This window comes from Crotalus tigris, unplaced genomic scaffold (assembly GCF_016545835.1).
Source record: "Crotalus tigris isolate CLP2741 ecotype Arizona unplaced genomic scaffold, ASM1654583v1 scf7180000017694.5664430, whole genome shotgun sequence".
Taxonomy (NCBI): Eukaryota; Metazoa; Chordata; class Lepidosauria; order Squamata; family Viperidae; genus Crotalus; species Crotalus tigris.
Window position 1 is genome coordinate 3,567,501 of NW_024096572.1, and position 14,036 is coordinate 3,581,536.

At 37.5% G+C, this 14,036-nt stretch overlaps 1 protein-coding gene across 7 annotated transcripts in view; it reads right to left on the bottom strand.

The window, feature by feature from the left end:
* Window positions 1–14,036, bottom strand: part of GTDC1 (glycosyltransferase like domain containing 1) — a 269,468-nt gene that overhangs the window by 24,558 nt on the left and 230,874 nt on the right. For 6 of the 7 annotated variants that reach the window (XM_039338239.1, XM_039338236.1, XM_039338237.1 and 3 more), the window contains one exon: window positions 4,086–4,195. The exons of the other annotated variant lie outside the window; for it this stretch is intronic. In XM_039338239.1, coding sequence (XP_039194173.1) covers window positions 4,086–4,195 — 110 coding nt within the window. The remainder of the gene's footprint in view (window positions 1–4,085; window positions 4,196–14,036) is intronic. 7 annotated transcript variants of the gene reach the window in all.

Sequence of the window (14,036 nt, forward strand, 5' to 3'; positions counted from 1 at the left end):
GGGAGAAAGAGAGAGAGAGAAAGAGAGAGAGAGAGAGAGAGAGAGAGAGAGGGAGGGAGGGAGAGAGAGAGAGAGAGGAAAGAGAGAGAGAAAGAAAGAGAGTGGGGAAAGAGGAGTGGCAGACCAAGGGCAGATAGAGAGAGAGGGAGGGAGAGAGAGAGAGACAGAGAGAGAGACCCTTTTGACATCTAAAATGAAGATAACACTGCATATATCCTTTTTTTACCTGTGTGTGTATGTAATTTTAGTCTCTTAAAGCATTCTCTTGGTGATCATTGTTTTAATAGTATGGATATTCCCAAGAGTCATATTTTTACTTTTATTTTTAGTGTGTGTGTGTGTGTGTGTGTGTGTGTGTGTGTGTGTGTGTGTGTAGTACAAATAAAATACGAACACCAGGAGAGTATAAATATAAAAAATATACTTTACTAAAAGCTGCCAAGCTTTCGTTTGGAAACTCCAAACATCATCAGGGATGATGATGTTTGGAGTTTCCAAACGAAAGCTTGGCAGCTTTTAGTAAAGTATATTTTTTATATTTATACTCTCCTGGTGTTCGTATTTTATTTGTACTATAGACATGCCCAGGAGTCGTATTTTTATGCAAATTTTCCAGCATATATATATATTATACATATATATATATATATATATATATATATATATATATATATATATATACACACACACACACACACATATATATATACATACACACACACACACACACCTATAATAAAGGTAAAAAAGGATATATGCAGTGTTATCTTCATTTTAGATATCAAAAGGGTTTTGCGGCTCCCGGTGTTTTGTTTTTGGTGGGAAACGGGTCCAAGTGGCTCTTTGAGTGTTTTGGATTGCCTACCTCTGCTCTAAAGGAACAGAACAATGACACTGGCTCACAAGTCAGAGAACTCCAGAGTACAGACCTGCATTCTCTTCCACTATAGGTTTATGAAAATTTACCTCATATTTCCCATCAAATAGATCAACATATAGTACTAGCAGTTTTTTAATTTAAAAAAAGAAAGTATTGGCAATCACACTTTATCTATGCCCAATAATGAAAACTATTTTAAAACTCATTATTTTAATGAGCTGTTTTTGTTGCATCTGATTTATAGAAGCCCTCCTTGACTTGCCTGTTAAATACTATAGAATGTCATCCTTTGGGAACTGTGTTTGGCCCCTGTTAAAAACTGTAAAAAAAAGGATCTCTTTCACCAGGTTCTTAACTGTTAATTGATTTTAACTTTACATTGAAATTATGCCTTTCACTTTTAATACTCTGATTTAGCTTCTAATTAGCTGCCTATTCACTAGAGTAGAGAGCTAGGGTTTAGATCAAATAAAACAAATAAGGAAAATGCCATTCAAAGAAAAAAAGGTGTATTACTGGCAACTTTTGAACATTCCAATTTTTCTTTGCTTTCCTTATTGTAAAATTCTTTTAAAAGAAGAAAGAAAAACCATCACTAGGGAGGACTCAATGCAAAATCCTGCAGAGGGAAAAGCAAGCAAATATTCTCTGGATTGGGAAGCAGAAATGTAAGTTATTGTTATCCACTTCAATGGGCAATTAGATGATCATCAGAATATGTTCGCCCTAACTGTAATCTGGTGTCTGCAATTGCAGAGGGCTGGAATGAAGGATTATGCTATCTGAAAGTCGTAGGAGTTTTCCCATCAAACTCATATAAATATAATATTTGATCTCATAAGCACATAGAGAACCTTCCGAGCTACAAAAGTGCATTTTCACTACATTAATATATGCCCCTTGGTACAATAAACAAATGGTTAGAACGTTAAACTGAACTAATTTTATGATATTGTAAACATAACAGACACTTACTCATGGTCTAAAAGCTGAAACAGACTTTCTGAGAAGTGACCTTGACTTGTTGAATCAAAACTTTATTATCTTTATCTCAGTAATACTTGAATCTAGTTTTTATTCCCCTGAAAAAGACAGCTTATACAAACAAAATCTTTCTCTGGAGTGTTTAGTATTTTGACCATCTGTGGGTGATAGATCCACAAAGAAAAACTTGGTTAAAAAAAAAAAAAACTGCTAACATAAAAAAAAGACAAAACTCCAGTACTGGGATTATAAGCACAGAAACCATTAGAACTCTTGCCCTTCCCTCCAAAAAGCCTTATTTGATTTGGAATTTATTTTTCTGTGCAACAAACTCAGAATTTCTATATTTAGTAAATGTACAGGTCACCCATCTTATGACACTGGATCATTCACAATTACAAAAATAAAATAAAATAAAATAGCAATTATATACCGCTGCATAGGGCTTTACAGCACTCTCACCTAGCCATTTACAGAGTCAGCCTATTGCCCCCCAACAATCTGGATCCTCGTTTTATCAATCTCGGAAGGATGAAAGGCTGAGTCAACCTTGAGTCACTGAGGATCGAAATCCCGGCTGTGGGCAGAGTTATTTTGCAATACTGCATTCTAACCATTGTGCCACCAGGGCTCTAAAATAAAATAAATAAATACACAAAATAAATCCTAAATAAAATAAAAACAATAATTACAGTTAAAAAAATAAGAGCAATAACATAAAAATAACTGTTGAGAAGACCCATCACCACTCAAAGAAGCTATGTCACAGGCTTACTCCATGCTATCACAGTCTCAGGATTAATGGCGAAACCAGGTTTTTAATGCCTTGTTTTCACAGGGCAGAGTTAGGGCAAATCTACTTTTTGAAGGGATAATGTTCCAGAGGGCAGGTGCAATGGTAGAAGGGGCTGTGTTCCTGGGTTCAGACAGATGACATTCTCTTGTAGACAGGATCCAGCACACACCTCTCTTGCCAGATCTAACAGGATGGGTAGGCATCATTTAATTAAAATCACATTCTTAATTTTGGGGGGGGGCATACTTGAATTTGCTTGTCAGTGTTTGCCAAAATCTTTTTATCCTAGACTTTTACCACTTTAGACCACAACTTGTTCTTTGTCTTCCCCTTTACCTTCAACCTATCCCATTTTATACTTTCAATCTTGATGCCCTACATTAGTTTTCTGGCTGCTCAAGTTCAAACTTTTTGCAGTATTGAGTTATTTCTTCTTTTCATAAGACCCTTAATTTTATTTATTTTGGTTTTTTTATTAGTGGCATGCTGGCTTCACTATTTTATTTTCATATATCATTCTCAGTTTCCTCCTGGATTGATTATTCTTGTTTCTACTTTTCTAATTTGTGTGTGTGTTGGACAATTACATTTGACCACCTTCACTTGAATTTATAAGACTCTATTCTTTACTAATCTATATTGTGGATAAAGTAGATATAAGCCTTCTTCCATTTTTACATAACTCTACTATATGGTTAGAAACCTAAAAGGAGTTGTATTTCACAAGTTGGACTGATGGAAGTTTAGATGCAGCTGAATTCTGTCAAACAATAATAGTTAAAATCAAACTTTGTCTAGGTTTACTTGCTGCAATTTGATTGTACAGGAATTTTCCCTATCAGTTTACTGTTTTCTAATAAATTGTAGTAAGAGTTATATTGTTCTTAATGGTACATACTGCAATCTTTACAAGACATGTGATGCATATTTGCATTTTCTCTGTAATTGTTGCATGACTTACTATCTGCCTATGTGTATTCATCCTTTTACATTTCTCTTCCCTAAAATTTAATTGTTTATATTATTTTTATTGAAGCATGTTCAACCTTAAAACAGGGTTTATACTCTTTTTCCCGTTCTGAATGTTTATGTATTGATCTAAACATATAAAATTCCATCACAAATGTGGAACTCATTTAAAAAATAAAAGATTGAGATACTCAGTTGGACAAATAGTCAGAAGTTAAATTGTATTGAGCTCAGTGGGTCTTCTTTCCAAATTGAGATTCACAAGATAGTAGTCTTAAGTTTTCAGTTAAAACTACAGTTCATAATTATGTTTTATTTTTTTGTTCATATCTTATCCCAATTGCTCACTTTGACTGAAAGAAAATTAATTAGTGAATTGTAATATTTGTAAATGCAAAATATATATAAAAATGCCTAAGTTAATATGTATATCTCACAAACTAAGCCCAACAATACCTGGAACATCCCTGAAGGCTTCTCCAAGGACAGAGACATGAAAATTCAGTTCCATCTTTTTCAATTTCATCAGCACTTTAAAGAAGCTTTCAGGATCTTTATCGTGTTCCCTTAAAATGAAACAGAACACACCTTGAGTTTTGAATTGTTTATTTACTTTATTTTTATGTCCATAATTCATACATGGTCTCCATACAAACCTTGAGATGGCCCACAACATAAATAAGACAATTATAAAATAAGTGCATTATAAAAATTGGTTAAAAATCTTACAGACCTTCAAGGTAGCAGTGAGCCAGCCTTGAAAATGGACAGGGTCTGGGCAGCTGCTATGGGTTGGTACCTTGTGCCTGAAGCTCTGTGGAACAGAATACTCTTAGCAGATGGCAGACATCTTTTTGGTTTGGTGTGGAAGGCAATTCACTAAACCTTTTATGTATTTCCATAACAGGTTCAGAATCACTCTAAATAAATAGTTTTGGAGTCTCCTCTGGAAATGCTTATGTCCCAAATTAAAACCATAATTCCAGATTCAAAATGGATTGGAATCATTCATGTCTATAAGCCAGATAATCAAGCAGCCCATCTTTCAGTGTCAAAGTGCTTTTAGGAGCAATGGCACGTTTTAAACTGGAGCAAAATGGAGATTTTTCTGGTGTTCATTGTCCAGCAAAAAAAGCATATAAAAAATAAATTATGTAATTAGGATTTAGGCATTTAGAATCCAATCTTAGCCACGCTTATTTTCAAATAAGCCCCTTGCATTTCATAAACTGGAAGTAAGCATATATAAAACTACTGCCTTTTAGTGATCATCAGAAACTAACAATCTCCCAATTCACATTTTCCACTGGATGATGTCTCCTAAGATATATCATGATACAAAATAATTTTATACACAACTGACATGTATGCAACTCTCTGAAGGCCCAGAGTGTGTTAAAGAGTTATAAATAAGCTAAGCTAAAAGCAATATTTAAAAGGTCAATCTTAATCTTCTTAAAACATTTAACAAAGGAGCTTCCTCTTATTTCAGTTGTAGAGGGGACTCAGAATGAAGAGAAGCGGAAAATGGACATTTTAATACTGCCTTATGAATGTACAATGAGAAACTTATTTTTTTCCAAGCATCAGAAAATAAAGCAGCCAAATCTCACTTTCAAGTATGTGCTTGTAATTAAAACAAGACAACATTTAGAAAATCCAACACCACATTAATAGTGACTGAGAATAGAATAGAATAGAATAGAATAGAATAGAATAGAATAGAATAGAATAGAATAGAATAGAATAGGATAGCTTTATTGGTCAAGTGTGACTAGACACACAAGGAATTTGTCTCCGGTACATAAGCTGCTGATGTACATGCAAAAATCATAATAATAAAGGATAATAATCATAATAATGATATCATAATAATAATGGCTGATGATGCCTTAGCTTTTCAGTTCTTATTATCAACTTATATAATTTGTGGATGGTCTGAATAGAAGCAAATATATTTGCACTATACACTGAGCATGTATATTCTATAATTTAAAGCCCAAAATAGGACGAAATGAGCAACTATATAAATTAGATGTATAATTAGTTCAGGGGTCCTCAAACTTTTTAAAAAGGGGGCCAGCATTGTCCCTCAGACTGTTGGGGCCCGGACTATAGTTTGAAAAAAAATAATGGTTATAACCAAAGCATTATTAGTAATAGGATGGGAGACCACCAGGATAGGCCAGAAGGAGGGGGCAAGGGGATGGTAAAAGAGCAGCAGGGCAGGACTTCCCTCAGACCCTCCCTCTCATTCCAATCTCCTCCCTCCCTCACCCCCTCCCTCCCTCCCTCCCCTTCTTTCTTCCCTGCCTCCCTCTTTCTCATTTTCATCTCTTTCCTTCCTTCCTTCTTTCCTTCCTTCCACCCTCCCTCCCTCCTTCCCTACCCCCTTCTTTCCCTGCCTCCCTCCTTCTTATCTCCTTCCTTCCTCCCTCCGTGTCCAGGAAGGGACATGGGGAGGGGGAAGAGTTGCCAGCATGGCCAGTGCCCATGCTGCCAGTGGCCATCACTTGAAAGGCCACTGTAAATTCCTGGACAAGAGCCACACAACCTTAAGAGCAGAGTGGCGGGAAAATATTTGTGATGAGGGAGGGAGAAAAACAGGCAAGAAATGCAGCTGGGGAGGAGTCACTCTCCACGAGAAATGAAGAAAGGCATCTGCCAACTCTCTCTCTGCTCGCAGTGTCCCCTCTCCCGTAACCCACAGAGCCAGGTGTGTGAAGTGGGCGAGGGCCAATTGCTGGTCACCTCCAGCTAATGATGCCTTTCTTCGTTCCTCGTGGAGGTTGACTCCTCCCCAGATGCGTTTCTTGCCTGTTTTTCACTGCAATTTGTGTGCACGCCCAGCATGGATGGCTGTCACGAAGTTATAGATCGGCTACCGGCTGACCTGTTTTATCTCCTTTGCTCTCTCCCCCCTCCCTTTTCTCTTCAGTGCAGCTCCATCTGACTCCTCTTCCCAAGGCTGCATCTTTTATCTCTCTCCCTCTCCCGCCAAAACTGCCTGCTTTTATAGCCTCCCCTGTCTCCATCCCCCTCCTCCTTTCTCTTCCGGGTGTGCTGGAAGTGCTGATCCTGGGACCTTTGTCTGGCCCCAGCAGCCCTGCAACTCCCGATGATTCTCTCAAGGCAAGTCCTGCGCTGTGCCGCTTTAGCTCATTCCCTCCCCCCTGCTATACTTATTTAGGCCAGGCAGGGACATGTACCACCTGCCATGTACCAGCATACCACAGGTTGAAAAGCCCTGCACTATACCACTGTTTGCCCGGCAAATGCATCCGGCCCACAGGCTGTAGTTTGAGGACCCCTGAAATTGTCTCTTACCTTACCAAGGCATGGAGCTGGAAAGGACCAATCAGAGTGGGTCCTCGTCTAATGACTGCAGGGAGAAGGGGGAAAGGATTTGGCTAATGAAGGCAACTGGGAGTGACAGAATTTTTATTGCTAAGGTTGTTATCACCTGATATCCTACTTTATAACCACAGTGGCCTTTGGGGACAAAACATTAAGTGATTGAAGCAGAATCTGAACTATATTCCAGTGATTTTTATCCTGCACAGAAAGGTGCTTTGTGATTTCTTTCTTAAATCACATTATTTCAATTTTTGAGCACCTACATAAAGTTTGGAAAGAACTAAACATTTTATACCAATTTTCATGCTCACGTGGAAGAAATCTTCCAAGAAAATAATAATTTATCAAATTTAATAAATTTTGAAATCAAAACTAAAATCTAAATGGTGAAAACAATATTAAAGCCATTAATATCTGGGCAGTTCCTGTAATTCAATACGTGGCAGAAAGATTTAATTGCACTCAGATGGAACTTGATAACTTGAATTGGAAGACAAGAAAACTAATGACAATGCATCACGGTTTGCATCCAAGAAGTGATATTGATTTGCTGAATTTGCCAAGTCAGAAAAAGACAGAAAATTCCTACAGATGAAACAAACTATAGAGGAAGAAAAGAATGGCCTGAATGACTACATGAAGACAAGACACGCACTTTTGGATGAAGGAAGTCAATCAAGGAAAACACTTGAAAACCACAAAGGTAAAGCCTGAATATGGAAAAGAAAAAAAATGAAAACCAATTTGTTAATTGGAAGAACAAGCCAATGCACGGTCAAAGAGCTTTTGCTTCCAAGATTTTCACACACACACACACACACACACACACACACACACACACACACAGAGAGACGGCACAGTGGCCTAGAGGTGAAGATGCTCACCTCACATTTGGGAGCTTGAGAGTTCAATCCTAGGCAGTAACAGATTGTTCTCTAATAGGGTGCAAAAAAAAACAAAAAAATCTGCTGCGAACTCTATGTCAGGAAGCCTGTTCTCCAAAGCACTTGAAGATAGAACAAGAAGCAATGGATGGAAACTAATAAAGGAAATAACCAACCTAGAAATAAGGAGAAATTTCCTGAGAGTGAGTATAATTAATCAGTGGAACAGCTTGGCTGTGGGTGCTCCATCACTGGAGGTTTTTAAGAAAAGATTGGACAACCATTTGTCTGACATGGTTATTGGGTCTCCTGCTTGAGCAGGGTGTTTGATTAGAAGACCTCCAATGTACATTCCAATTCTGTTATTCTATTAATACTTGAATAATATAGATGGAAAATAAGATTAAAAACCCATACCGTGTTCATTAAGATCAGGAGTGTTAAAGCAAGACACTGAAGGTTTTACTTTACTGGCTCAAGAACAAGTTAACTAATTGCATGAAGGCAAAAATTCAGCATCTAATAAACAATTGCAAATTCTGCCTTGTGGTGAAAAGAATGAAGCAACTGACGATTTCATCAGTGGCTACAGCAAAAGTTTGCAAACTGACCTCAAGCAACGTCTTGACTAAGTTGCCAGAATTATTCAATAATTCATCAGAGGTTTGGATCTGAATGCAGTAAAAACCACCGGGACCATCAAGTTGAAAAGGATTTTAGAAAATGAGCGGGTTAAATTTTTCTGAGACTTTAAGATCCAAACAGACAGGCAACTTGTTCATATCATGCCTAATACAACAGTTACCAAAATGAAGAAAGTCTAATTCGTTGTTGTTGCTATTCTGGATGATGCTAGGATTGAGGAAAAACAATTGCAAAAAAAATTATGAAATACTGGAAGTTGCAGATCAAGTTAGAACTGAAGAAGTTTCTTGATGAGAAGTAAACATTTAAAAAAAAAAACCAAGAAACTCCAGTTGCCTTTTGGAAAAAAACACCTTTGGAATAATCTGATGTTGAATGCTTATGGGGAAAAAAATCTGATATCGTAACAATATCAGCTCATGTAGCAATCATGACAGGGAGCAATACCTAAAGGATATTGGAAATGTTGAATTTACCAGACCCTAACCCTAATATTACAAACAAACCCATCCTGCTTGGAACTGTCTATATTCTTAGATACTACCTTTGTAATTCTTAAGTCTTTGATTAGGGCTTGAATTATTAAGTTCCACAGGTCTCAGATTGTGAATCTAACCATAGATTGCCCCACACATAATAATTTACTAAATTTTGTTTGTTTGCTGCCCAATTCTTAAAGACTCTGGGTGATTTACAAAGACATAATAAAATCAGTAAAAGGTAAAATTTGTAAAGCAATGCAAAAAAGTGGTTGCTATTTATGGACCAGAATTGGTGATGTCCAAGAGTAGAAAACATAAGGTTTAATCAGTAACCGAGCGTGCTTACTGCAATTCTGTGCGGTATGTTTTCAAGTAACTTTCAAATGTAGTTAAGTATGAATACAGGTGGCCTTTGTTATATGTGAGGGTTTTGTTCCAGCACAACAACTGCAACTAATGAAACCACAGATAACAAGATCTTGGAGAGGGGGAGAAACATACTTCATGCATACTTAAAATCCTATTTGCCATTTTGTCCCTTGAATAAAATACTTACAAAACGCTACCTATGTTTTCCTTGAAACAGAACTGTGCATCAAAAAAAAAAAAAAAAAAAATGCAAACACACTTAACCCTTACTGCAGAAAATGAGGTCAGTATCCACCAACCATGTGAGACTATAGGTAACAGAACCACAGATAATAAAAGTCACTGATTTTATTAGATTAAACCTTCTTTTCTACACGGATGCACTTTTCTGTTTATCAGAATAAAAAAAAAGTGCTATACTATTTTCAACTCTCTGCAGGTTTATTTTAACCTTCCTCAAAATAGAGAAGTTCAGAGATATGGATGTTGGGAAAGGGTGACTGGAAAATAATTAGTTTACACTGATTTAGAAATGACTAGGAAAAAAGGTCAAATTCTTGTATTCCATTCAGGAAAAAGTCTACGGAGATTCTCAGTCGTTAAGGTCACGGTTGTCCAAAAGGTGCTTTTTCAAGAGGCAACTGGACTCTGTTTGTTTTTCCTTGAAGACGTTTCACTTCTCATCCAAGAAGCTTCTTCAGTTCTGAGAAGGAAAATGTCTTCAAGGAAAAACAAAGAAACCCCAGTTGCCTCTAGAAAAAGCACCTTTGGGACATTCAGGAAAAAGCTTTAAACAGTTAAAAAAAAAAAAAATCCCCATGAATATTCCTGAGGCCAGCAGAGTTTGCATCATAACATAGAAACTAGAGCCAGATACACTGTTGGAATAACACTAAATATATACAAATTAAGGAAGAAGAACCTGAGGAAAGAGTACCCCATCTCAAGTCTGGGGTTTCTCTTAACATAAGGCTTTAAAATATTAGATCTTACCTTACTTGGGATAATAAAGAAATACTTTTTCAGATTAGACAGGAACTCTTATTAATTGTTTATTCTGACTGATGAGTCTTATCATATGGGCTGTCTCTGCTAATTAACGATTTGATTTTAGTAATGGTTTTAATGTGCTACACTTTCATAGGCAGTCCACTGAGGTGCTCAAGCTCAAACTCATGAAGATGATGTTGTTGATCAGCTAAATTGGTGGTGCATCAGCAGAATCCGTTCTTTGTCCCTGAATTTTACTCTTCGGAACAGATGTTCATATCCAATCAACTGCAGAGTAACATTTCTGGTAACAGCCACATTCACATGGAAGATCCTCACCAGTGGCACCCTCCCCACTCTTGGAATCATAGCTGCTGCAACACTTGAAAAAAAAATTGGTTAATTAGCTAATCATACCATGATGGCACAGTGCATTGCAGGCTGACTTTGCCCAATCCTGATTCAGCCTTCCATCCTTCCGAGGTCAGTATAATGAGGACCCAGATTGTTGGGGGCAAGGCTGACTCTATAAACTACCCAAAAAGTACTGTAAAGCACTAGGGAGTGGCATATAAGCCTAAGTGCTATTGCTATTGTACTGCTATACATTAAAGTGAGGGAGAGAGTTGGAGATAAGGAAGAAAAAAGTGAAGTACACATAAGGACACACACACACACACACACACACACACACACAGAGAGAGAGAGAGAGAGAGAGAGAGAGACTTCAGAGAACATCTATAACAACTTTGCTAAGAACATCAGGAAGAGTATAATAGGCATTTCATTAGATTCAAGACAGATCATACTTGCTTTCAGGAAATATATCAGTGGTGGCGAACCTATGGTACGGGTGCCAGAGGTGGCACTCAGAGCCCTCTCTGTGGGCACCCGCGCCGTCACCCCAGTCCTAGGCCTTCAGCTGGGTTTTATAAAACCTTTTCACTTTAGGCCTCCACCACCGTGTACAAAAAAAAAAAATTCAATCAATCAGTCAATTTCAACTTCTCGCAGGAAAAAAAAGATCTTGTAAAGTTGGAATTGATTGATTGAACTTTTTAGTCCCACCCAGTCTGCCGTTACCACCGCAGCCACGCCCACCCAATGGGCCACAACCACCTGGCACCCGACGATGCATAAGTGGGTTTTGGGTTGCAGTTTGGGCACTCGGTCTCTAAAAGGTTCGCCATCACTGAAATATATCATAGTTTTCAGGCAAAAATGTTTTAGGAAGGAAGGAAATTTAAAGAATATAATTATTCTGTATCAGAACAAAAAATGCTGGAAAGTAAATTTAACAGAGTTTCATTTTGCCACTTGCCAGATAATTGAATAAAACATATGGCATATATAGTATATGTAATATCTCCTAAAACTATACACAATAAAAATGTATTATATTGCTAAACTTTTTGAAAACTTTTCTGAGAACAAGATAGTTACCATCCCAAACATATATTTAGCTATTCAAATTTAGAATTTCTGAAGGTCAGATACTGTAAGTACGTAACTGCTTAACAGACAGAATTAGAATGATACCCCTGAACATCTCCAAGCTCTGTTGAGCTTATACAGTATGCTGTTCCTTAGGTGAGGTATTAGCAAAGCTTATTTATTTTCATTTCCATGGCTTTTATTTTCTCGTTCCCTTGTGATAAAGCTGATTTCTATGATGATTCCCTTCTTAATTTTAATATCCTCTTTTACTCATCATATAGACATAAGAATTTTCCTGAAAATAATGAAACTCTTCCAAAGGAAATGAAGACAACCAGGAGAGGGAGGGAAGCAGCAAATGCTTACTTTTCAATTAATTGATCCTCTGTCATATGCACATATGAAATATTTTTTCCATGCAAGGAAAATAAGGTTAATTAACATAAAAACCCTTCACTCGTGGAGGTGTTGAATTTTGTATTTTATTCATGCTACTGTAAGTGCCTTGATTTCCCAGTAATGACCTAGTTCTCCTAATGAGTAACATTAACCCCTGGCTGTAGCTGTCCAGGACTTAATTGTCAAGTGAAGCTGAAATAAGGAGAGTTTGCCGATCAGCAGGTATGTGGTATATTAACTCATGTCATTTCAGAGCCTAATAAATAAATCTGTTGCTACGGCAACAGGAACATCAGCTATATCACTTCCCCCCCCCCCTAAGCTTTACAAAAGTAACTGTCTTTCACACCAAGCTTTTAAAAAGGAAATTAACTATATGTAACCATAATTAGAAGAAACATCATTTCTCATCCCAGGAATATATCTACATTAATGAGAAAAGACACTGCAAAAAGAGGGAAATATATTTTTTTTACAATGGTCAGGGGAAGTGAAGGAATGCAGTGTTAAGATCCTCACTTTCTTCAAATAAGAACAGATTAGGAAACGGTGCAGCACTTCAGATGTGGTGTTCCAGGCACACTGAATAGTAATCATACTTACTACCCTACTAACACAAAGTAGTAGCCTCTCCAACCCATCCTAAAGGTTGCCCAGAAGCCTCCACAACGTATAATGGGAATTATAATCCAGTGCATATAAAGAAGACTGAGGAACTGCTGTGCCACCTGATCTGAAACTGAAGAACATTGGCAGTCCAAGAAAGTTCATATACAACTGCAGCAAAATGATAATTTAACAACTATAAACTAGGTCAAAATCTGTAATATTAGTAAGAGAGCTGATGTAGGAGAAGGAGTGCAGAACCTCGAGGTGGAATTAAAAGAGGGATCAGCCTAGAATCCCTACATGGCCACAAGTGAACAAAGTCCAACCCCTCTTGAATTCTGTTGATCCTTATCTAAATCCAAACAGGTGCTAACTGTTAGTTGAGAAGATTCTTGTGCATAGGCATGATTAGCAATAAATCAGTTTAATTGGATCTTCCCATGTGGGTCTGGTCTTTTGTGCTTGACAACTGAAAGATTAGAAGAGAACATCTTCCTGTGCAAGGCAATTATTGCATCTAAATGTCTATGGAGGTTCTCAGTCATCCAGGTCATAGTTATTCCAAAGATGCTTTTCCAACTGGACTTTCTTATTTTTCTTTGAAGACGTTTCACTTCTCATAGAAGAAGCTTCCTCAGCTCTGACTGGATAGTGGGGAATGAAAGGATGTGGAGCCTTCTTGGAACTGTTGAAAGGACTCTGTTGTAGACCGGAGATAGATGATGTCGTATTTCCCCCCCCCCTCTGTTGAGAGAAGGCTGTTCAATTTTGACATAATGGCCTCTTTGACCCCTCTTTCAAACCAGAGGTCCTCTCTGTCCTCTGTCCTATCTCCAGTCTACAACACAGTGCTTTCAATAGTTCCAAGAAGGCTCCACACCCATTTGCACTATTCAGGTGACCCTGAAGACACAGATAAGCCTCCAGGTAGCTTTAATGACTTGCTAAAAGAATGCAAATGAATAGCTGTCTGCAAGGAATATGAAGTCTTTCATTCCCCACCATCCAGTTAAGAGCTGAAGAAGCTTCTTGGCTGAGAAGCAAAACATCTTCAAAGGAAAAACAAGACAACCCAGTTGCCTCATAAAAAAAGGCATCTTTGGGATATTGCACCTAAAGTCTTCCTACACTAACACGGTTGTCACAATCTCCCAAACCAATCCAGTACTTTAAAAGCATCATTTCATAACATACAACTTGAATTATAAAATCCTCTTTCTGTGAAGGAACAGCAG